Below are 22,480 nucleotides of genomic sequence, written 5' to 3'. Positions count from 1 at the left end.
TCTAATTTTTTTTTGTATTTCAGGAAGAAATTAGTGATGTTATACTGATGGGAGGAGGAACAAGGATTCCCAAAGTGCAGACCCTTCTTCAGGAATATCTCGGAGGGTAGGTGGCACCTGTACACTAGCAGAAATAAGTCAGGGTTTCAATGAAGACTGATACTGTATGATGCCTTAATGAGAAATCCATAAACTGTAATATCAAAGTAGTAACTAAAACTTGTTGTAAGACCATTGATAAGACAGGACTTAGAACATTCTGGGGTTAGTTTCTGCTTTGTCTATACTCGAAACTGGCGTTAGAATTAGTCATGACATTATTTCTTCGGTAAAAAGTGTAAGCGTTATTGACGAGGATGGCCATTAGCAGGGCCCGCTAGCCAGTTGCCACTAGATGGTTTGCCTGAACTGATGTGATCATGTATGACGTAAGAGGGTGGGCCATAATGGCCTTAGCTTTTTGTTCTTAACCTGTAGGAACTGACCATTGTTAGAAAAACGACTTAAGTACTGGTTAATATGGCAAAAAAACATTTTAAAAAACGCAAATGAGCCTTGTTCTGGGAAAACGTAACTTAATGCATGTGCTCCAAGTGTCGTCCCAGATTAGCCTGTGCAGTTTACACAGACTTATTTGGGATGACACGTTTGGCTTTTATGGAATTTTTGCTCTTTTATAACGTAAATCCAGTTTAGGTGGAAAGTTACTTCCCTGATTAGCCTTAGCACAGCACTCTGATGACACTCTGCCTTAGCACAGCACTCTGATGACACTCTGCACAAATGCTTAAAGTCCCATCTTCCCAGAATGCATCACAAACAGACATAAATCAACCTGTCCGTGTTTCAGTGTTGAGTTGGGTAAGAGTATCAACACAGATGAGGCTGCAGCTCTAGGGGCCGTGTATCAGGCAGCCAACCTCGGCAAGGGCTTCAAAGTGCTCACCTTTGGCATCAAGGAGGCAAACATGTATCCTATTGTGGTGAGTCAGTGTTTTTTTTATAGGTCAAATTTTGGGTTAAAATTTGGCCCAATGCCCAATCTCAAAAAGTATATATGTTTCCCAAATGACTGCCTAAAATTGTCAATTGAAGGTTTTAATAAATAAAAAACATTTTTTTTTAAATAAATTTACTTCTCTATCCAGCTCTTAAGATGAACCAAAGTAAATATAATCAAAACAAATTTATTCTAAATTGTAAAATACTTGTCATTCAAAAATTGAATTCATGAAGTAATCTCCCAATTTGAGTCAAAATGGCACAAATGAATCCAATTTAAAGGGTCCGGCCCCATTCCAAAAACGGTGAAAAAAACACTGTCAGAGTTGAGTTGAGTTAGTAAAATCAGGGTGTTCACTGACTTGGCATTTTAGCCAATGACTACATGTCACATTTGGCAGAAGAATCTATTTTAAGGCAAGATTAGTTTAATAAAAGCCTAAAAGTTTCCCGAATGAATGGAATATTGACAATGTGGTTTATTTAGCTACACAAATTAATAACCTGTTCTCACTTCCGACAACATAAACCTGGTAGAGGACTGTTTGTCTGTGACATTTGAGACACTATTTTCAACCCTTAAATAAAGTTGGGCAGGAGAGTTTTGGGTGTTAGTCCTGTTTTTTTACCAGGCTCTGGTTTCAATGCTCAGGTGGAGTTTGAAAAACAGCGCGGTGAGGACAGCAGCACAGAGGCCTCCAAGGTGATCAAGCGGACCCTGTTTGGCCGCATGAACCCGTACCCCCAGAAGAAGGTGATGACCTTCAACAAACACTTCAAGGACTTCACCTTCAACGTAACCTATGGCGACCTGGACTTCTTGCCTGCAGCAGAGGCTGAGTATGTGATATTTTACGAAATTGTGAAAAATGAGTTGCAAACGTTCCAAAATATTTTTAAAATGAGGCGCAAACTTATTAGAATTGTGAACATTTATGTAAATATGGAAATGTGAAGAAAATTTCATTTATAATTGACCTCCCCCTCCCCCCCCCCCCAGTGCTTTCAGTGAAAAATGCATATGCAACTTTTGCTAATAGATTTCAGTGCTCTGGCTGAAATTCATGATTGACAAAAAAAAAGGAAATAAGACAGGAGAAGAAAACAATACTATTTTCTTTCTATTAAAATAAATGTTACCTGATGAGAACTTCATCTCACATTTACATCTCACAAGAGTCAGAGTCACTATCACTGTAACTGCTGTAACTGCTGCTATAATCCTCCTCTAAGTTAAATGTCTTAATAGCTGCTTTGATCTCTTCCCTCAAGTCTTCCTGATCTAGATTTTTCCCTATGTATTAAATTTATGAAATGAAAATTGCCCTCTGCTCCATTACAACGGCAATGGCAAAACGAAGTAATAATGTAAGAAGCTTTTGATTCTTACATAATTTAAAACTAGATCTATATGAGAAAAAAAAACTGCAACAAAGAAATAATAAAAAAAAACAACTTCAAACAAGGGTGATTGTGGAAAACTATAAAAAAAATGAATACAATTTGAAAGTTCAGTTCTGATAATGCAGAAAAGTTACCCTCTTTTCAGCGATAAAACCAAAACAACAAACGCCACTAAGAAAAGTCAGGACAATTGTGAAAGAAGCCGATCTAAAACAGCACAAAAAAGATAACGAGAACCAAAAAAATATAACAGATAGTTATTGAACAATAACTAACAATATAAACAGGAAGAAAAAGCAACTGTGTCATTTTCTTTCTAACCAGATTTAGCTTTAAATCCGAAATCTTAAAGGTTCATTTTTCTTTTCTTTCCTCGATCAGACTCCATGCCGAATTTACATCGGTTTCTTTTACAACGCTTCTGATTGGCTCTTTTGTTTTAGACCGACGAATTGTCAACGATGTTTCATAAAAACGGTGCGGTGTGACACCACTAAATTTATTTCACTATCGGATAAAAAACAACCGATTTTTCTAGATTAAGTATCTGTTCCTTGCAATAGATGTGTGATTAAGAAATAAGATTAAGACATTTTATTTGTGTCATATTTTTTGCAGATTGAAGACTTTTTTTATGCCCACAGATCGAATGATCAGGGGTATATTGTTTTGGGCCTGTCTGTCTGTCTGTCATTGTATGTGTCTGTCTTTCATTGTATGTGTCTGTCCAAAAACTAACCTTGCTCATAACTTTTGCAATATTGAAGATAGCAACTTGAGATTTGGCATGCATGTGTATCTCATGGAGCTGAACATTTTGAGTGGTGAAAGGTGAAGGTCAAATATATGGCTTCAAAGCGGCGCAGTATGGGGCATTGTGTTTTACGAAAACAGCTCTTGTTCTTGCAAGTTCCTAACAAATTTCAATTATTTTATTCTCTCTTACACACAGGGTTATTAAAAAATCCTATGTATTGTAAAAATTATCATTATTTGTCCTTGCAATATATGTGACATTTAGAAATTGTTTTGTGCCATATGATATCAATTATTTCATTCTTTATGACAGGGTGATGCGAAATCTGCAGGGACAGATCAATGAGATCAGCCTGCGCGGGGTTGCAGAGGCGTACGCCAAACACACTGACGCACAGGAGGCAAAGGGCATCAAGGCTCACTTCAGAATGGATGAGAGTGGGATACTCAATCTTGACCTTGTAAGTAGCCTGTGCATGTTTTACACTCCTTTCAGCTGTTTTCCCTCATTTTGAATGTCATTAATACTTTACAGATAATAGTTGATTTAACCTGATGCTAACATAAAAGATACAATTTTTAGTGAGCCCAGTGTTGTTGTTTTTCACCTTTGAGGAAAGGTGAAAGGACCCTTGAATGTGGAATTGTTTTCATGCATATTTTCTACTTTGTTATGGAACATTTCTCAAATGTTTGCCTAAAATGCTAAATTAAATTATTATTAAACCTACTTTCATCTCTTTTACATATCTCACGTGTTCAGAAAGGCATGTCTGCATGTTGACCTTTAAATAGCAAATTTGGTTCTCCGAGACTTTCCTATTTAGCTTTGTTTGGAAGGCACTTACCTCATCAAACGTGTTCAAATTCTAATCAAGAGAGCTAACACTTTAACCATGAAGTGAGCGGACCAAAACACAGTGTCAGACAAATAATATTTGTTTCATAGAATAGCTTGAGTGCTTGATCGTAAAGTTACGATACTTTGATTCCTTCAAAATAAGATGCATAAAAATACTTTAAACTTATATTTACCTGGCTTTAGTGTTTATACTTTGTGCTATATTTACATGGCTTTAGTGTTAATACTTTGTGCTAATTATCCTTATCCCCCGCCATAGGCGGAGGGATATTGTTTTGGCGTTGTCCGTCCGTCTTTCCGTCCGTCCGGAGCCATATCTTGGAAGTGCTTTGGCAGATTTCATTGAAACTTAGTATGAGTATATATATGGTTTATAGCATGATGCACGCCAAATGGCATTGTACACCATCTGATAATTACAGTGTTATGGCCCTTTGTATCTTGAAAAAATGCTTTTTTTGTGTCAAAAATAACACTTTTGTGTCCAGAAGCATATTGGCGGGGGATATCAATTCAACGAATTTGCTTGTTAAACTTTGATTTCACTGTTTTTATTTTAAAGATTGACTAAGATTAACCTTAAGAATATTTATAGATATGAGACCAGATGGTAGTGGTAAAACATGCCCAAAATAATCATTTGAGGCGATTTTCCTCTAATGAAATTCCATATTAATTTTTTTTAAAGTTCAATAGTTAATGAAGATATCTATCATGCAAAATACAAATTGTCTTCAGCAATTAAAATCAAATCAAAGTTACCTGTTTTCATTTTGTATCATGTGGGAGCATAGTCTTATCAGGTTTATCCGTGAATGAAGGCTTGCTCTGGGAATAATGAAGTTCATACCTATGTGTAAAGTGCAGTCAACCACGCTAATTGGAAATAACACTTTCTGTTGAAACTTGATTTTTGCAAAGAAGATTTCCTTTAAACGAAAACATTAAAGCAGAAAGTATTGTCTCTGATTATCCTGTGTGGACTGCACAGGCTTATCTGGGAAAACACTACGCACATGCATTAAGCCCTGTTTTCCAAGAACGAGACTCATTGTTTTCTAGGCTGACATTTTGTTGTTGTATATTTCAGGTGGAAACTGTATTTGAGAAGGAAGATGATGAGAAATCCACATGGTCAAGTAAGTCAAATACAGTACTGTGTTTTACCTCACACTCATGGGCCTGCAAGCTAAGTTGGTAGAGCACTGGCAAGTTCCATCCCTGGCCAGATAAAATAACGTGTGGAAATTTGTTATGAAATCCTTTCTTCAGCTGATTTAAGTAGGGCAATTGTCAGTTTCTTTTACACCTAGAACTGATAAACTAGGCAAACCAGGAAAAATGTGAGTGGGTTAATTGGCTGTGGTAAGCCAGAAATTAGGTTTAAAAGAGGAAAAACACACACCATGGGCTTGATGAGAAACCCATAAGGTCCAGTAAGTCACATACAGTATGGGCTTTTTTGTAGCAAGTGCGAGGGGGGGGGGGGGGGGGGGCTCGTGTGCGAAGAAATACGACTTGAAGAAGGCTTTATTCTTGGGGTTTTCTTATTAAATAGATAATATACAATACATATGGGCCATGCTCTGTGAAAAGGGGGTTTAATGCATATGCGTCAAGTGTCGTCTCAGATAAGCCTGTGCAGTTTACACAGGCTAATCAGGGACGACACTTTTCACTTGTTTGGTATATTTAGTTTAAAGAAAGTCTCTTCTTAGCAAAAGTCCAGTTTAGGCGGAAAGTGTCATCCCTGATTAGCCTTTTCAGGACTTCACAGGCTAATCTGGGATGACACTTTACGCACATGTGTTTAACTCCCTTTTCACATAGCACGGCCCATATTTTGTTAAAAATGACTAGCATGAATTGGTCTCTCCTGATAAAACATAACAATGGTAACCCTTTTTTTTGGTAGTGACCTATAAACACAGTGAATAAGTTGTGATTTGAATGATTCGTAGCTTGACTGCATATGTAAATCGGATAAGATTTTCAAGTGAGTATGAATTTAAATTGCTGAAAGACAATACTCGAAAAATGAACTATTGTGATAAAAAGGATTTGAGAATTAATGCTTTAAATATCAGGAGAAATACCTAGTTGGTTGTAGAGCTGTATATGGACATTCAATGTCCTCATATTTAAATGTGCCTCGTTATAGGAAAACAGGGCTTAATGCATTTGTGTAAAGTGTTGTCCCAGATTAGCCTGTGCAGCCCTCTAACAGGCTACAGTCTAACTAGGAAAAATTATTTCCGCTTTTATGGAATTTTCCATTTAAAGGAAATCTCTTCTAAACAAAAATCTAGTCTAGTTGGAAGTGTCATCCCTGATTAGCTTACACAAACTTCATAGGCTAATCTGGGACGAAACTTTTTGCTCATACATTAAGTCCCATTTTCCAGAGCCTGTCTCAAGTTTATTAGTACATCATACATCTTATGATAGTTAGTTGTTGTAATCATCATGAGGTAAAAAGAAAACTTGCTGATCATAAGGAGCTGGAAAGTTGGGAACAACAAGATAGTTACCATGTCATGGATCTCATTTAAAATTGTGACTATGTAGATCTGTGCTTTCGTTTTTCCAGAGCTTGGAGACACTCTAAGTGGACTGTTCGGTTCAACAGAGGTAAGTTATGTTATACAATTGAAAAGAGATTTGTTCTGGGAAAACTGGGCTTAATGCATGTGTGCAAAGGTTAATCAGAAGACACTGTCTGCTTTATGGAATTATTTTTTTAAAGAACTCTTGTGAAAAAATCCAGTCAAGGAAGTATTTGTTATGTGTTACAGTATAACCTGGTAAAACTTGTGTTAGTGTTTGATTTTGTTGTTCTTAGATGCATTTTTCATTTTGTGTATTTTTGTCACACAGCCAATTGTGATTTCTGTTTGTTTGCACATGCGATATTGGTAGAATTTCCTTATTCCGGAAGTTTAATATAGAAAGTTTTACCTCATTTTAATCAGAAATAATACTTAAATCTGACTCTGAAAAAAACAACAACTTTAAATTCTAACTGGAAAAAAAAGATGGTTGTTTAAATGGTATGGGTAAAACAAGACTTAATAGGCTTTTCATTATATGCGGTTGATTGATGTCTGTATGGCAGCAATTGCTAGTATGTTTTGGTTCTCATAGGATAGAACAGAGGATGACATTCTCAGAGCTCCAGATAAGGGTCGTATTTTCGTAATTACGAATTATTTTCAAGTCCGTTACGTATTTATTTTAAAATCTTGTCGTACCAATAAGAATTACAAAATCAACTTAAGAATATTATTTTTACATCGGTTCATATCGATTTTTATTGAGTTCTTTTCGCGTATTAAAGATCTTTGCGGTGCTTGTATAGAATGGTTATCGGGTTTGTTTAACAAAGCGCATTTTTTCCAATAAAAGCGGTGTGTACAGTCTATCTGTCAAAAAACAATGGCGGCGCCCAGAGAGCGTCATAAAAAAAGTGCAAAGCGTCCAAAAACACGCTTTAAACATATTGTACGCAAAGTGAGCCGAAGTTAAATGTTAGAAAGACATTATAGAAAAGATCTTAAACGATGTTGTATGTTCAGTTGCCGACACAGTCGGAAAAGCTAAACAAAAACGTGACACGACGGGTCCAAACTTAAATACAAAAAAACATTGAACGAGTGGAAGGGACAAGTCCCGTGGCTAATCGTTGAAAAGATTGAAGGGAAGACCCGTTTTAATTGTGAAATATGTAAACATTCATCTAAGGCATGCAATCTAAGCACAATTTGGGCACATGAAGGTATTTGAAAAATTAAATTGTATAATACTGAAAAGACACTGTAAAACTCGCATAAATAAAGATGCTAGTATGTTTATTTTGATTTTTTTTTGCATGAAAATAACCATTATTATTGTTGTGTAGGTCATTTAGAAAAAATAAGAATTATTTTCCAAAACTTAGTAGTAACGTTAAGAATAAAATTTCAGAGTTAAGAATTCTTTTTGAAAATCTGGTAGTAATTTAAGAATTTCACAAAACCTTATCTGGAGCTCTGATTCTGTCACAGAATACATATTTGTTATCTTTGTTATTTGTTAACACCTGTTAGGTATTATAAAACTATAAGCTTTGGGCATCAAGCCTATTTTTAGTCGGCTGTTTTCGGAGAAAACCCAAGGTATTGTCATAGCCAGCTCGTCTTGTCGTGTCCGTCATCATGTCCGCCGTCCGCGTTGTGCTAAAACCTTAACATTTTGTTAAGGTTTTGAACATCGGCTCTAAAATCAAAGTGCTTCCACTTACAACTTAGAAACTTCATATGTAGCCTGCACCTTAATGAGTTCTACACGCCACACCCATTTTTGGGTCACTAGATCAAAGGTCAAGGTCACTGTGACCTCTAAAAAAAATAATCTGACAAGCTTTCATTTATTAAAAAATGCACACGCAGCCGAGCGTTGGCACCCGTTATGCGGTGCTCTTATTACCAATAGTTATCAAATTATGAGTTCATTCTGTATTTTACTGGAAGGGAAGGATTTTTTTTTTATATACAAAGTATTTCAGTTTTGGTATTAACTTTTTTTGGTGGAGGAAATTTTGAATTTATTTTTATTATAATTTTTGAGTTGGTTCCCTTCTCTTTGAAGGGTAATGATACTGCTGATAGCCAGGAACCAGTGGGTGGAGGTAATGGGGAACCAGAGAAAACTAAGAGTGACCAATCAGAAAGTGGCAATGAGGAGGAGAAGGTCAGCTGGAGTTCATAAGATCATGACTACCTTGAAGAACTATTATTTTTACTATGCTAACTTTTAAGGAAATTGTTCAAAGTGACTATTGAACAAAGATATATATTTTTAACATTTATAGGTTTTTATTTTTAAATGGTTTGTGAAACCAAATTGTGACGTTTTAAGTACAATTTAGATTTATCACATTTAACCATATGATCTGTTCTTTGGACTTTTACATTTGAATTTTCCCGCATATTTCCACTTTCGAGAACAACACAAGTAATGAGATTTATATATTTATTTATTCACACATATTTTTGAAATTTTGACGTGTTGACCATCCCTTTAAAATCCAGGATTTGTCTTTAATAAATTGTTACAGTATTATGGCATTTGGTTATAAGTTTGCATGACAGTTTTGTTTTGGTTTGATGCTTGTCTGCATGATTGTTTTTATTTACTTTTGGAACTTATGTGTAAATAGTGATTTGCTTAAAAACAAGTTCATAACAAAGATAACTTAACGCATGTCATAACTGTTACCTGGTATTAATGTTCTGGTTGTCGTTGCCAGAAAAACAAAACAATTAGCAGATGTGTGGTCTGATTAAAATAGAACATATATTTTTCTTTCCCACAATGCAGTTCTCAAAAGAAAAGGAAGAACACAAAGAGGAACAACCAGCAGAAGAGAACGCGGATGAAGACAAAACTGATAATCAGAAAGAAGAGTCAGACAAGGGAGATGATAAAGAAAAAGAACAAACAGAGAAACCCAAAGAGGATAAAAAGAAGAAAGATGACAAAAATGGTGACAAAAAAGATGAAGAGAAAAAGGTATTACCTTTTGGTGTTTTTGAAGCCCTGTTGTAAAAATTAATAAGTCAAGTAGACAATCAAACAATGCCTTGAAAAATAATTACAAAATATTGGTGTATTTATTGGTAATAGTTAAATTGTAAATTGTAAACTATACTGTGTTTGCAGTTTTCATAAACCTACAAAGTTAATAAACTTCACTTTTTATTCCATTTTCCATTTTTGTTCTCCTGTGCCCTTATGGTATCAATAGTTGATACTTACAACATCTAGTTAAGTGAGTACTAAGGATCTATTTTTTATGCCCCCTGATCGAAACATCGCGGGTATATTGTTTTTGGCCTGTCTGTCTGTCTGTCTGTCATTGTGTCAGTCAGTCATTGTATGTGTTTGTCACAAACTTTAACCTTGGTTAAAGTTTGATATTTTTTGCATTATTGAAGATAGCAACTTCATATTTGGCATGCATGTGTATCTCACGGAGCTGCACATTTTTAGTGGTGAAATGTCAAGGTCATCCTTCAAGGTCAAAGGTGAAATATCATTGTATTTTTCTTTCCTAAAACTTTAACCTTCGTGAAAGTTTGGTCATAACTTTTTTTAATATTGAAGATAGCAACTTGATATTTGGCCTGCATGTGTATCTCATAGAGCTGCATGTTTTGAGTGGTGAAAGGTCAAGGTCAAGGTCATCCTTCAAGGTCAAAGGTAAAATTTATGGCTTCAAAGCGGCCCACTAGGGAGCATTGTGTTTCTGACAAACACATCTCTTGTTGTTTACTTAAAATAATATGTTGTTGAATAGAATACAATAATAAGAAGTTAAGAAAAAGTAGTGATAATATAAATGAAATTACAGTTTTGGACTGCACAGGCTTATTGTCCCCTGGACTTATGGTTTTCGCTCTATGCATCTGTCTGTCTGTCACAATTTTCTGGATCCTGCGATAACTTTAAAAGTTCTTAATATTTTTTCATGAAACTTGAAACATGGATAGATGGCAATATGGACATTATGCACTTCATTTCATTTTGTTCCTATGTCAAAAATTCTGGTTGCTATGGTAAAAATTGACTAGTAATACTGCTGAAAATGGTGGTTTTCTGGATCCTGCGATAACTTTAAAAGTTTTTCATATTTTGTCATGAAACTTGAAACATGGATAGATGACAATATGGACATTATGAACTTCATTTCATTTTGTTCCTACGTCAAAAATTCTGGTTTGTATGGCAACAAATAAAAAAATAATCAGACAATGGTGGAATTTCTGACAATGGTGGAGCCGGTAGGGGACATGTTTTTGACGACACTTAACGCACATGCATTAAACCCCGTAATGTGTTAAACTTGCAGGACGATGGGGAGAAGAAGCCAAAGGTTGTTCTTGTGAAGGAGAACATCACCACGGAGGCATCTGTGAATGATATCAAGCCACCCAGCAAGGAGGCCTTGAGGGCTATGAAGAAAAAGTGAGACTAGTTGTCCATTGAGGGGGGGGGGGGTAGAAACCTATTCTTGCTTTTGAATTTGATTACAAAGATTTTCATTATTGAGACAATGATTTAATACTTAATTTCATGTTGGGAATACATTTAACACTGAAGGCAAAACGTCCTATTAGAAGAATATGTATGAATGAAAATGCATGTTTGTAGCATAAATATTAAATACCTGTAGTAAATGCATGCAAAAACATATGTATGTGCCAATAGTGACGTATGATATAATTTCTGAATACCTAGACAAGACTTTAACTTATGCTTTCAATTCCAATGAACCACATATGGAAGTTCTTACATATTTCAGCATCAGACATATGAGCTGCATTCTGTAAAAAAACTGGGCTTAATGCATGTGCATTAAGTGTTATTTCCAGATGAGACTGTCTGCAGAGGCTAAGCCGGGACAACACCTTCTGCCTTAACTTTATTTTTGTTTAGAAGAAACCTCTTATATGTGAAATATTTCATAAAGCAAATGCTTTAAGCCTCAGTTTTCCTAGAACAAGGCTCATTTGGACTCGATACTATTAACTATTAAACACAAACAACAAGCATACTGCACAGCTTTTTTCAGGGAAAACTGGGCTGAAGCATTTTGTTAAGTGTCGTCCCAGATAAGCCTATGAAGTTTGCACGTGCTTATCAGGGACAACACTTTCCAGCTGCACAATGTGGCTTATATGGACTTAACACCATAAACTATGAAACACCACCAACACCAGTCATACTGATTTTTTTATGCCCCCAGATCGAATGATCGGGGGTATATTGTTTATGGCCTGTCTGTCGGTCATTCTGTCCCAAAACTTTAACCTTGGTCATAACTTTTGCAATATTGAAGATAGCAACTTGATATTTGGCATGCATGTGTATCTCATGGAGCTGTGCATTTTGAGTGGTGAAAGATCAAGGTCAAGGTCATCCTTCAAGGTCAAATATATGGAGGGGGCATTGTGTTTTCACAAACACAGCTCTTGTTTTCCATAAATTCGGAAAATGTCATCCCTGATACGACTCATTAAGCAAATGCAACTGCTCATTTCAGACTGGCCGACCTGACTGCGCGAGACAATGACAGGAAGGCTCTCGAGAAGGCAAAGAATGAGCTGGAGGCGTTTGTGTACGAGATGACAGACCGGCTGTCCCAGAAGACGTACGAGAAGTGTTCTACAGAGGAGGAGAGGGAGAAGTTGCGCACAATGCTGCAGGAAGCATCTGATTGGCTGTATGAGGTCGAGGAAGGCACTCCCAAGGAGGTCAGTGGGGACTTGATGCATTTATATGACTGTTTTTATTTTGGAGTTCAATTTATATGACCTTTTTCAATTTTTACTTGAATTTTGATGACTGTTTTTGTTGTTTGAGTAATTATGACAATTATGACAGTGCGAGGTTATGATTAGGTTATGAGAGCCTCACTTTTGGAAAATGGAGCTTAATGCATGTTGGGTAAACAAAAGATGAGTCTAGGCGATCAGTGCCGTCCCTGAATAGCCTGTGAGAACTGAACAGGTTAATCTGGAATGATACTTTTTGCACATGCATAAAACCCAGTTTTCCTGAAATTAGATGCCTATGATTTACTGGTGGATAATTGTACATTTAGGAATTTATGTATAAAGTTTAATTTTTGTGAAATTTCTCTAATGATAACATGTGAATTACAAGCATAACCAGTACAATGACATTAAATGAGATGTAAATTCTGTTTGCTTGTAAAACCTTTAAATCCTGTTGATTTGATCATACTAATCAGCAATCAGTTCCCAAAGAGGTTAATGCAAACTGGTGTTTTATTTTGTATTCTCGTTTAGGTAATGTTTTGTCTCTTGTGCATTAGTGACTTAAAAAGTTGTGTGACAATTTTATACTAAACTCTCTTACTAAACTATCTAAACTTATAATCAGCCACTATTATTGTTTATTTGATTGTGGGGTAAAATATTTTTTATCTACAGATAAAAAAGGCTTGGCTATTGTTTTCCCCCAGCTGTCTTTCAATAATTATTGTCCACTTCTGATCTTTCAGATATCTATAGGCCTATCACCAAAATGTAAATTTTATGGGCAATTAGCAAGTGAGCCCCTGCTTACATACCATTATTTAATTATTTAAATGGAAACTTCCAGTTGAAAAAACAGCACCTTATACAAAATTAAGTACCGTATTTCCTATCCCTGTGTAACAACTGCATTAACATTGTTGCTTAAATTTGCAGAAGTACATAGAGAAGCTGAAGGGCCTGAAGAAAGCAATGAAGGAGTTGGAGTTCCGTGTAAAAGAGATGAAGGAGCGCCCAGAGGCCATAGCGGCCCTCAACTCCATGCTGAACCACTCCAAGGTGTTCCTGGCGAGCATCAAGAACATCTCCAGTATGGAGCCTGAGGACGCCATGTTCTCAGCAGTGGAGATTGAGACACTCGAGAAGTTGATCAATGAAACAGAGGTAAGGATTTGGAAGTGGTGTTGATTGGAATGTTTTTAGATACAAGATTTCCTAAGATTTGAAGTTAATAGTCAAACTTGGAGACTTGACGGATCAGATTTCTTACAGAAAGAATTAGTTGCATGGTCTTTATTTTGGGTGCTCTTTCAATAAAATACTGAGGAGTCAAAAACATATTACAAGAAGTCAAAGAGAAAAAGTCATAAAAAAAGCCTTGCAGTGTTTTCTGTATGCGGGATACTGTTTTGCGTATGTTAAAAAGAATATGGCATGCTGTCGTATTAAAACAGTAAAGATTTGACACATTAAAATCACTGCTATAGATACATGATTGAATATATTACTTATTATGATATCTTGAGTTTTTGTACCAATAGTTATATTTGTTGTTGTTTTTTAATATACTTGAAGTTTAATCAATCTACAACACTATTTTATTTATAGGATTGGAAGAAAACCTCTGTAGCAGAGCAGAAAAAGATTCCAGCTCATGAGAAACCAAAACTGGTGTTAGAAGACATAAGTCTGAAAATGCAAGCGCTGGACCGTGAAGTGAAGTATCTTATCAACAAGGCAAAGACATGGAAGCCTAAGAGCAAGCCAAAAGCAAGTAAAACTAATAAAACTACTAGCAACAATGACACTGTACCAGAAGCTGATGACATAGCTGGGGAGAAAACTGAAGATATTCCTGCTGAAGATGAAACTGCAGAGGAGGTTAAGGAACAAAAAGAAGAGAAATCATCTAAAAAACAAAAAGGTAAGTTATGTACTTCATGCTGAACATTTAGCTCTTTATGCTGTCGCTCCATTGCCTTGTGATTGTTCTATATAAGAGACAAAAATTACATATTGTGTTCAAAACCTGAATAAAATTGTTTAAATAAAAATAATGTATAACTTTGATGTTTCCTTTCAATGCTAGCTTTGTAATGTCATCATAAACTACACCATGTAGTTCTTGTGTATTCATTATAACTCAGCTATTCTAGACTGTACAAGTAAATTTTTGTATTGTCACTCAGATAAAACTACGAAAGCTAGTGAGGAGCCTGAGGTGACCCTTGAACTCCCTCCTGCAGATGAATCTCAGACAGGTATGTTGGTTGTGACTTTGTTCCCCCCCACTCCCTTTCCCCCTACAAGACAGGCGGCATATAGCAGTTGCACTGTTCAAGTGTCTGTCTGAAATTTCTGTTTCAGCTATAACTATGCCATATATTTGTGGTTAAAAAAAGCTTGACACAAAATTAAACCATAATTAGACAGCATATTTCAATTTACACCAGTCTCGCTGCAATAGGGTCAAGTAAACACAAGAAGGTCAAGTCAAATTATTGCCATAAAACAGCTTGAAAGTTCCAGTCTTGGCCATTATAACTTTGCCATATATGTATAGATTTTAAATAAATAACTTTGCACAAAGATAAACAAACCATCGTAAGACAAAATGTGGCATGTCTCACCTGTCTCCCTACCTGAAGGTCATTGTCGCATTAGAGGTCACATTTTGTCATAAAGCAACTTGAAATTTCCTGTCTCAGCCTTAAAGCGAGATTATACGATTTTTATGTGTTTAATTGTAACATATTGATGAAATATGTTACAATAACACAAAATAAGCAAGAAAAAATATACATTAAAGCCGATTTTCATAAAATGCAGCAAAGACAAAAAAGCACCCCGAACCGATTGTGACGTACATATTTTCCTACAATAACTGAAGCATTCGTCTTTGTATTAGGATCGGAGTTAGTGTTTTTGTGTCGTATGAATAGATATTGTTGCAGGAATTCAAATAAACCGTTAAACTTAATTTAGATTCACATCGTACATGTATGGTATACATGCTGGTGAATTCGGCTGTACAGCCGTTTTCAATTTCAGAAATAAATATCTGGCTTATTTCGCATTTTTGACACATGTTTTTCTTAACTTTTATTTTAATATATATTGAAATGTATATATAATGACTTTTTTTACACATTTTATATAAAATCATAAATATTCGACAAAATCGTATAATCCCGCTTTTAGTTTGCCATATATGGATCGATTGTAAAACAATATGGCACAAATGTTAACCATCATAAAAGAACATGATGCATTTAACACATCTCTCCCTACCTCAAAGGTCAAGGTTATATGAGGTGAAAGTAAACTTTGGCCATAAAACAACTTAAATTCCTTTTTATGTCCCCCACCACTATAGTGGGGACATATTGTTTTTGCCCTGTCTGTTGGTTTGTTTGTGTGTTTGTTTGGTCAAACTTTAACATTTGCCATAACTTTTGCAATATTGAAGATAGAAACTTGATATTTGGCGAGCATGTGTATCTCAAGGAGGTGCACATTTTGAGTGGTGAAAGGTCAAGGTCATCCTTCAAGGTCAAAGGTCAAATATATAGCTTCAAAGCGGCGAAAAGGGGGACATAGTGTTTCTTACAAACACATATCTTGTTCAACCTTACCATTGCTGTATATTGATGGATTGTAAAACCACTTGGCTAGAATATAAACCATCATTAAACGTTGTGTCGCATATAACAAATGGCTTCTTATCTCATTGATCAAGATGATACTTAGAGGTCAAAATTAAAATTTTGTCTTAAAACTGCTTGAAAATTCCTATCTCAGATATAGCTATGCCATAAATTGTTGAATTTAAAAATAAATTGGCTCCGTGTTAACCATCATAAGATGGCATGTGGCATGTAACACACATCTCTCTACCGCATAGGTCAAGGTCATTCATCTGGCACTTAAAGTATCTTATACAAATCATGAGACAGCTGATGAGTCTTCTTGTCACTTGTAACTAAATACCTTGGACAAAATTTCGCCATGAAACTTCGTGAAGGAAACAATTTTGAAATTAATAAAGCAGAAGTTATGGTTCTCATTCACTGCACTAATTGAGATTTACCTACGAAATTTCAATTTGATACCTCTTGAAATTGCCATAATTTGCCACATGTGACATTATTTCAATGTAAATAATAAACAAAGGGAAATTACTCGAAATATGAAAGCAAGAGTTAAGACTCTTGTCCACTGCTAATCCCTTTAATGACATCCAGCTTCATTTTAAAATAACATTACTACTCAAAATCAATGAAAATTTCGTACAACATTTCGTAAAATATAGCGAAACAATTCAAAAGCATCGTTCCCTGTAACAATTGCCAAAATTTCAACGCCCGATGTGGTCCGGTAAAATTAATGCTTGTAGATACAAAATGCTCGTTTTTATTATTGTTTTGCATAAATAATTCCATTTTAATTTTCCGCAACGATATCTATTCATCTGACACATCAACACTAACATGGTGCCATTTTAGAGTTCATGTGAAGTATGAATAGACATATTCGCGGGAAATTAAAATGGAATTGTGTCACCAAAAGAATAAACACGAGCATTGTGTATGTACAAATCTATGTAATCATACCACATCTAGCGTTGAAATTGTGGCTATTGCTATAAGGAAAATTGATTGTTTAGGTGTTAACTTTATTTTACGAAATACTTTACGAAATTTTCGTAGATTTTGAGCATTATAGAGACTAAGTTTTTGGTCGATATCTTTTTTTAGTTTTCAAGATATGCAATGCACACAATTTAAGTATAACAATTTAGACAGGGCAATAAATGAAAAAATATGAAAGTAACAGTAATGAACTTTGCCAATGCCCTTTCACAAAAAAAAATAAAAGTCAATACCTGATGACAGTTTTTGAGGTATTTTCAGGAAAACAAATCTGTTGTCCATATTGCTATGTGGATATATAAAAAAAACATGTATTACCCCCCCCCCCCCCCCCCCCCCCTCCTCCAAATGCATCTCTATTAACATGAACTGTTAATAGATTTTTATGCCCCCCTTTCGAAGAAGAGGGGGTATATTGTTTTGCTCATGTCGGTCCGTCAGTATGTATGTCCGTCCGCCAGATGGTTTCCGGATAATAACTCAAGAACGCTTAGGCCTAGGATCATGAAACTTCATAGGTACATTGATCATGACTTGCAGATGACCACTATTGATTTTCAGGTCACTAGGTCAAAGGTCAAGGTGACCTGAAATAGTAAAATGGTTTCTGGATGATTACTCAAGAAAGCTTATGCCTAGGATCATGAAACTTCATAGGTACATTGATCATGACTCGCAGATGACCCCTATTGATTTTCAGGTCACTAGGTCAAAGGTCACGGTGAGTCAAAATAGTAAATTGGTTTCCGGATGATAACTCAAGAACGCCTATGCCTAGGATCATAAAATTTCATAGATACATTGATCATGACTCACAGAAGACCCCTTTTGATTTTCAGGTCACTAGGTCAAAGGTCACGGTGACCCGAAATAGTAAAATAGTTTCCGGATGATAACTCAAGAAGGCTTATGCCTAGGATCATGAAACTTCATGGTTACATTGATCATGACTCGTAGATGACCCCTATTGGTTTTCAGGTCACTAGGTCAAAGGTCAAGGTCACAATGACCAGAAATAGTTAAATGGTTTTCGGATGATAACTCAAGAACGCTTATGCCTAGGATCATGAAATTTCATAGATACATTGATCATGACTCGCAGAAGACCCCTATTGATTTTCAGGTCACTAGGTCAAAGGTCACGGTGACCCGAAATAGTAAAATAGTTTCCAGATGAAAACTCAAGAAGGCTTATGCCTAGGATCATGAAACTTCATAGGTACATTGATCATGACTCGCAGATGACCCCTATTGATTTTCAGGTCACTAGGTCAAAGGTCAAGGTCACGATGACCCGAAATAGTAAAATGGTTTCCAGATGATAACTCAAAAACGCTTATCCCTAGGATCATGAAACTTCATCAGTACATTGATCATGACTCGCAGATGACCCCTATTGATTTTCAGGTCACTAGGTCAAAGGTCATGGTGACCCGAAATAGTAAAATGGTTTCCGGATGATTACTCAAAAACACTTATGCCTAGGATCATGAAACTTCATAGGTACATTGATCATGACTCGTAAATGACACCTATTGATTTTCAGGTCACTAGGTCAAAGGTAAAGGTCATTTGAAAAAAAAGTTATGAGCTATTGTCATCACCTTGGCGTCGGCGTCTGGTGAAGTTTTGTGTTTAGGTCCACTTTTCTCATAAAGTATCAAAGCTATTGCTTTCAAACTTTGTACACTTGCTAACTATCATGAGGGGACTGGGTAGGCAAAGTTAGATAACTCTGGCATGCATTTTGACAGAATTATGTGCCTTTTCTATACTTAGAAAATTGAAAATTTTGTTAAGAAAAAAGTATACTTTTTGCAATTAGGAATATAGCCGAATTTCGGCTATAAATTGGGCCAAAAAAAACAAACCCTGCCTAGGATCATGAAACTTCATAGATACATTGATCATGACTGGCAGATGACCCCTATTGATTTTCAGGTCACTAGGTCAAAGGTCAAGGTCACAGTGACTCGAAACAGTAAAATAGTTTCCGGGTGATAACTCAAAAATACTTTGGCCTAGGATCATGAAACTTCATAGGTACATTGATCATGACTTGCAGATGACCCCTATTGATTTTCAGGTCACTAGGTCAAAGGTCAAGGTCACAGTGACAAAAATGTATTCACACAATGGCTGCCACTACAACTGACAGCCCATATGGGGGTCATGCATGTTTTACAAACAGAACTTGTTATTTACTATTTTCAGCGAAAGAAGAAACTACAACACAGAAACCTAAAGACAAAGTAACACACGATGCTGGAGATTTATAACACTACCTCATCCATAGGTTTACATTCAGTTCTCTCTCATCACCGACAAACCATGTCACAAATCCGACCAGATCATTTCATCTTGTTGATTGAATTGCCAAGCTTTTTTTAAAAATAATTATTTAGCCTTTTTTGTGTTTGTGCTATTCCTGTGCTACTTGTGTCTGTAGTAAGTTAGCATTGTTTTATAAATGGGAAATAACAATATATTTATATTAATCAATTTTTGCAACAATAGAGAACCTTAAACATGATGTTCCAGTAATTTATATACATGAAAACGAAACTTCATTTGCTTAAAAATTGTGAAGGCATCAATTAAAAATAAAATAAATGGTATTTTGGTCATTGAAATAAGGATTTAAAGATGGTTTATTATCACAATGTGACATTTGCGCGTACTGTCTTGGTTATTCATAGCATTAATTTTATAGTCTTATGCAGCAAACAAAATATTTATTAAAATCAAGAAGTTTTCATCAACTTAAACTGGAGAAGAATTTTAGTTACAAGTAGATATAATAAATGGGTGTTTTATGCAAATCTAAAAATCCATTTAACATTGTTATTGAGCCTCGTTCTGGGAAAACTGGGCTTAATTAATATGGACAAATTGTTGTCCCAGGCTAATCTGGGAGGATATATTCCAACTCAACAGAATTTTTGCTTAGAAGAGACTTTCTTTGAATGAACAATACCATAACATGGTAATGTGTTGTCCCCGACTAGCCTATGCCAACTGCACATGTTTATCCAGGACAACACTACCAGCATGCATTAAGCCCAGTTTTCTCAGAACACAGCTCAAATTATCAAGATGTGTTCCCTTTGACTTCTTTAGTGTACAGACATGGTCTTGGTTATTGATAATGTTATTTTAGAGGGCTAATGAAGCTTACTGAATGTCATGGGAAATAATAGCACAGTTTTCAAGCCACAAAAGCTTGAAAAGAGGTTATTTGTTAAAATTACTTATGTGAGTATCCCTATGTTTTCTTATATTTGCCAACATTAAGTGTTGTTGTTCATTCCAGTTTTGTGTGCAAGTTAATTTCACCTTTCTTAATGTTATGAATTGTAAATATTGGAATGACTTGTCATAAAAAGTTAAATAAAATGACAATATTTGTAAAGGCAAATCATGTGTGCTTGTTTTTGAAAAAAATGATATGAAATTTTATTTATCTTGAATTCGATTTATTTTGAAATTGAAATATGATTAATATTGCAGTGGTCACCTTATAACCAATACTGAACACTGCGTATTTGCAAGTGACTAAGAATTACTTGTACTTATGACTAGCACATTGTAATCAACTTCTTAGAAAATAGTTCATTTTTCTTGATACAGAAATATTGTTTATCCGTGTAAATGCCTGTGTAAAAAACAACGCATGATACATTATTAAACAGTGATTCAAATATATTTTCCCAATGCTGTTTTTTCATTTAACTTTAATAACTTGTGATATCTAGTTACCTTTCGTGTCTTGTAAAGTTGTAACTAGTGTGTCTGTGTTTATTAGCCATATTGTGTCTGTTTTGGATAAACTATTTAGTTTGTGAGTGATATTTTGAATGCTAGAAAGTAAGAAAGAGCATTATGAAATCGTGTAAGGAGTGTGGTATTGCAAAAATATGTAGGCATGTCTTTTTCCATTTTAGTGATCTATTTATTGCATTGAAGTGCTTCATATATGAATCGTCGTCGTAGAATTGTTTAATTGAAGTTGTGTCTAAAATACGGAACAGAATACAAGTGTACACAAATGTACATATTGAATGTATTTTATAGTAACTTGAAGAGAATTGCCTGCAACTATTGTGTAAGACACAGAAGTAAAGCTTTGTTCACTATAACATAGGCTAAACTGAGTGTTTAACTTAACAAATGAGTTATTCCAAGTTTGCAGCATTTTATTTGTTTCACATTGACAAAATTAATGTTCATCATAGTCCTGTTAAATTTTTGATATTGGCCAAAAGATTGTAAATATTGTAAACAGGGTCTAGTTGAAAACATGCATTTCAAGAAATAAAATGTATAGCATTTTCAGTGGTATCTTACTTTGTACTTCTACCTGTCAAGTAGTTGAATATTCTTTTGTGAATTGCAAAGAAGACAAAATCCTGGTTGTGTCAGTTATTAAACTCTAGTAGCAATTGAAAGGGAATGTGTATTTGTACAATTTGTTCAGATGTGAAGTATTTAATTTATGAAAATAGTTCTGATTGAAAAATAAAATATTTTGAACAAATTTATTTGCTGTTTTATTATTATTTTTAAAGATTGCACAACATGGATTTTACTTCTCATAAAATGAGACAAGACACAAGAAAGCATGGTCATCGGTTTATTTTCTCGACCCGAGATTTAGTGGATTAAAAAATCATTTTTGTTGATCTTTATTAAGTGGATTATTCATATTGTCTGATCCTATAAGACTTTAGACTAAACGTTTGTTAAACATGATTTTTAGATTGAGGGAATCCACAAAATTCACCAAAATTAGTGTACCAAGAATTATATAAATAATCTTGGTTCTTGGCATACAGCAGTGGTAATTTAAATGTACCTCAGGTTTTGAAGATTATCTATTCTAAAATCACAGTTGGTAATCTGAGCAATCACAGGTAGGACGATGTTTAATAAATATGTCCTAATGATTTGTCAGTGGTCAACATTTTTTTAAACCCAAAACCCCCAATCCAATGACCTTTTTATGCCTAAAAAAAGCTTAGAATTTAATTTCCCACAATTTCTTTACCAACAAAATGCCGAATTTGTGCAAAACCTGGTCACAGTAAACATTCCTGTGTACCTAAATAAGCTTTCTGCATGCACACTGAGACATTCAATGTGGTGTGAGACAGTCCTTGAACAATTCTAATTTTTAGCTCACCTGATTGCTCAGGTGAGCTTTTGTGACCGGTCTTTGTCCGTTGTATGCCGTCCGTCCGTAATAATTTGCTCGTATACACTCTAGAGGCCATATTTCTTGTCCTATCTTCATGAAACTTGGTCAGAAGCTTTGTCCCAATGAAATCTCAGCCGAGTTCGAAACTGGTGTGCCGGGTCAAAAAAAAGGTCACTAGGTCACAAAAAAAAGGAAAAACCTTGTAAACACTGTAGAAGTCACAATTCATGCCCAATCTTCATGTAACTTTGTCAAAATGTTTATCTTAATGATATCTTGGTTGAGT

General features: G+C 35.2%; 1 protein-coding gene across 2 annotated transcripts in view; it reads left to right on the top strand.

The window, feature by feature from the left end:
• LOC127881403 (hypoxia up-regulated protein 1-like) overlaps positions 1-21,538 on the top strand; it is a 45,858-nt gene extending 24,320 nt beyond the window's left edge. For both annotated transcript variants that reach the window (XM_052429259.1, XM_052429260.1), the window contains exons 12-25: positions 24-106; positions 851-983; positions 1,655-1,842; positions 3,476-3,623; positions 5,115-5,163; positions 6,615-6,655; positions 8,651-8,752; positions 9,383-9,574; positions 10,914-11,029; positions 12,108-12,318; positions 13,282-13,509; positions 13,954-14,269; positions 14,535-14,606; positions 19,212-21,538. In XM_052429259.1, the coding sequence (XP_052285219.1) occupies positions 24-106; positions 851-983; positions 1,655-1,842; positions 3,476-3,623; positions 5,115-5,163; positions 6,615-6,655; positions 8,651-8,752; positions 9,383-9,574; positions 10,914-11,029; positions 12,108-12,318; positions 13,282-13,509; positions 13,954-14,269; positions 14,535-14,606; positions 19,212-19,276 (1,944 nt within the window). In that variant the 3' untranslated portion in view covers positions 19,277-21,538. The remainder of the gene's footprint in view (positions 1-23; positions 107-850; positions 984-1,654; positions 1,843-3,475; positions 3,624-5,114; positions 5,164-6,614; positions 6,656-8,650; positions 8,753-9,382; positions 9,575-10,913; positions 11,030-12,107; positions 12,319-13,281; positions 13,510-13,953; positions 14,270-14,534; positions 14,607-19,211) is intronic.
• Positions 21,539-22,480: the final 942 nt, after the last annotated feature.

This window comes from Dreissena polymorpha, chromosome 5 (genome assembly GCF_020536995.1).
Source record: "Dreissena polymorpha isolate Duluth1 chromosome 5, UMN_Dpol_1.0, whole genome shotgun sequence".
Lineage (NCBI taxonomy): Eukaryota > Metazoa > Mollusca > Bivalvia > Myida > Dreissenidae > Dreissena > Dreissena polymorpha.
Note: the sequence above shows the minus strand (reverse complement) of the source record. Positions and strands in the feature narration are given on the sequence as shown.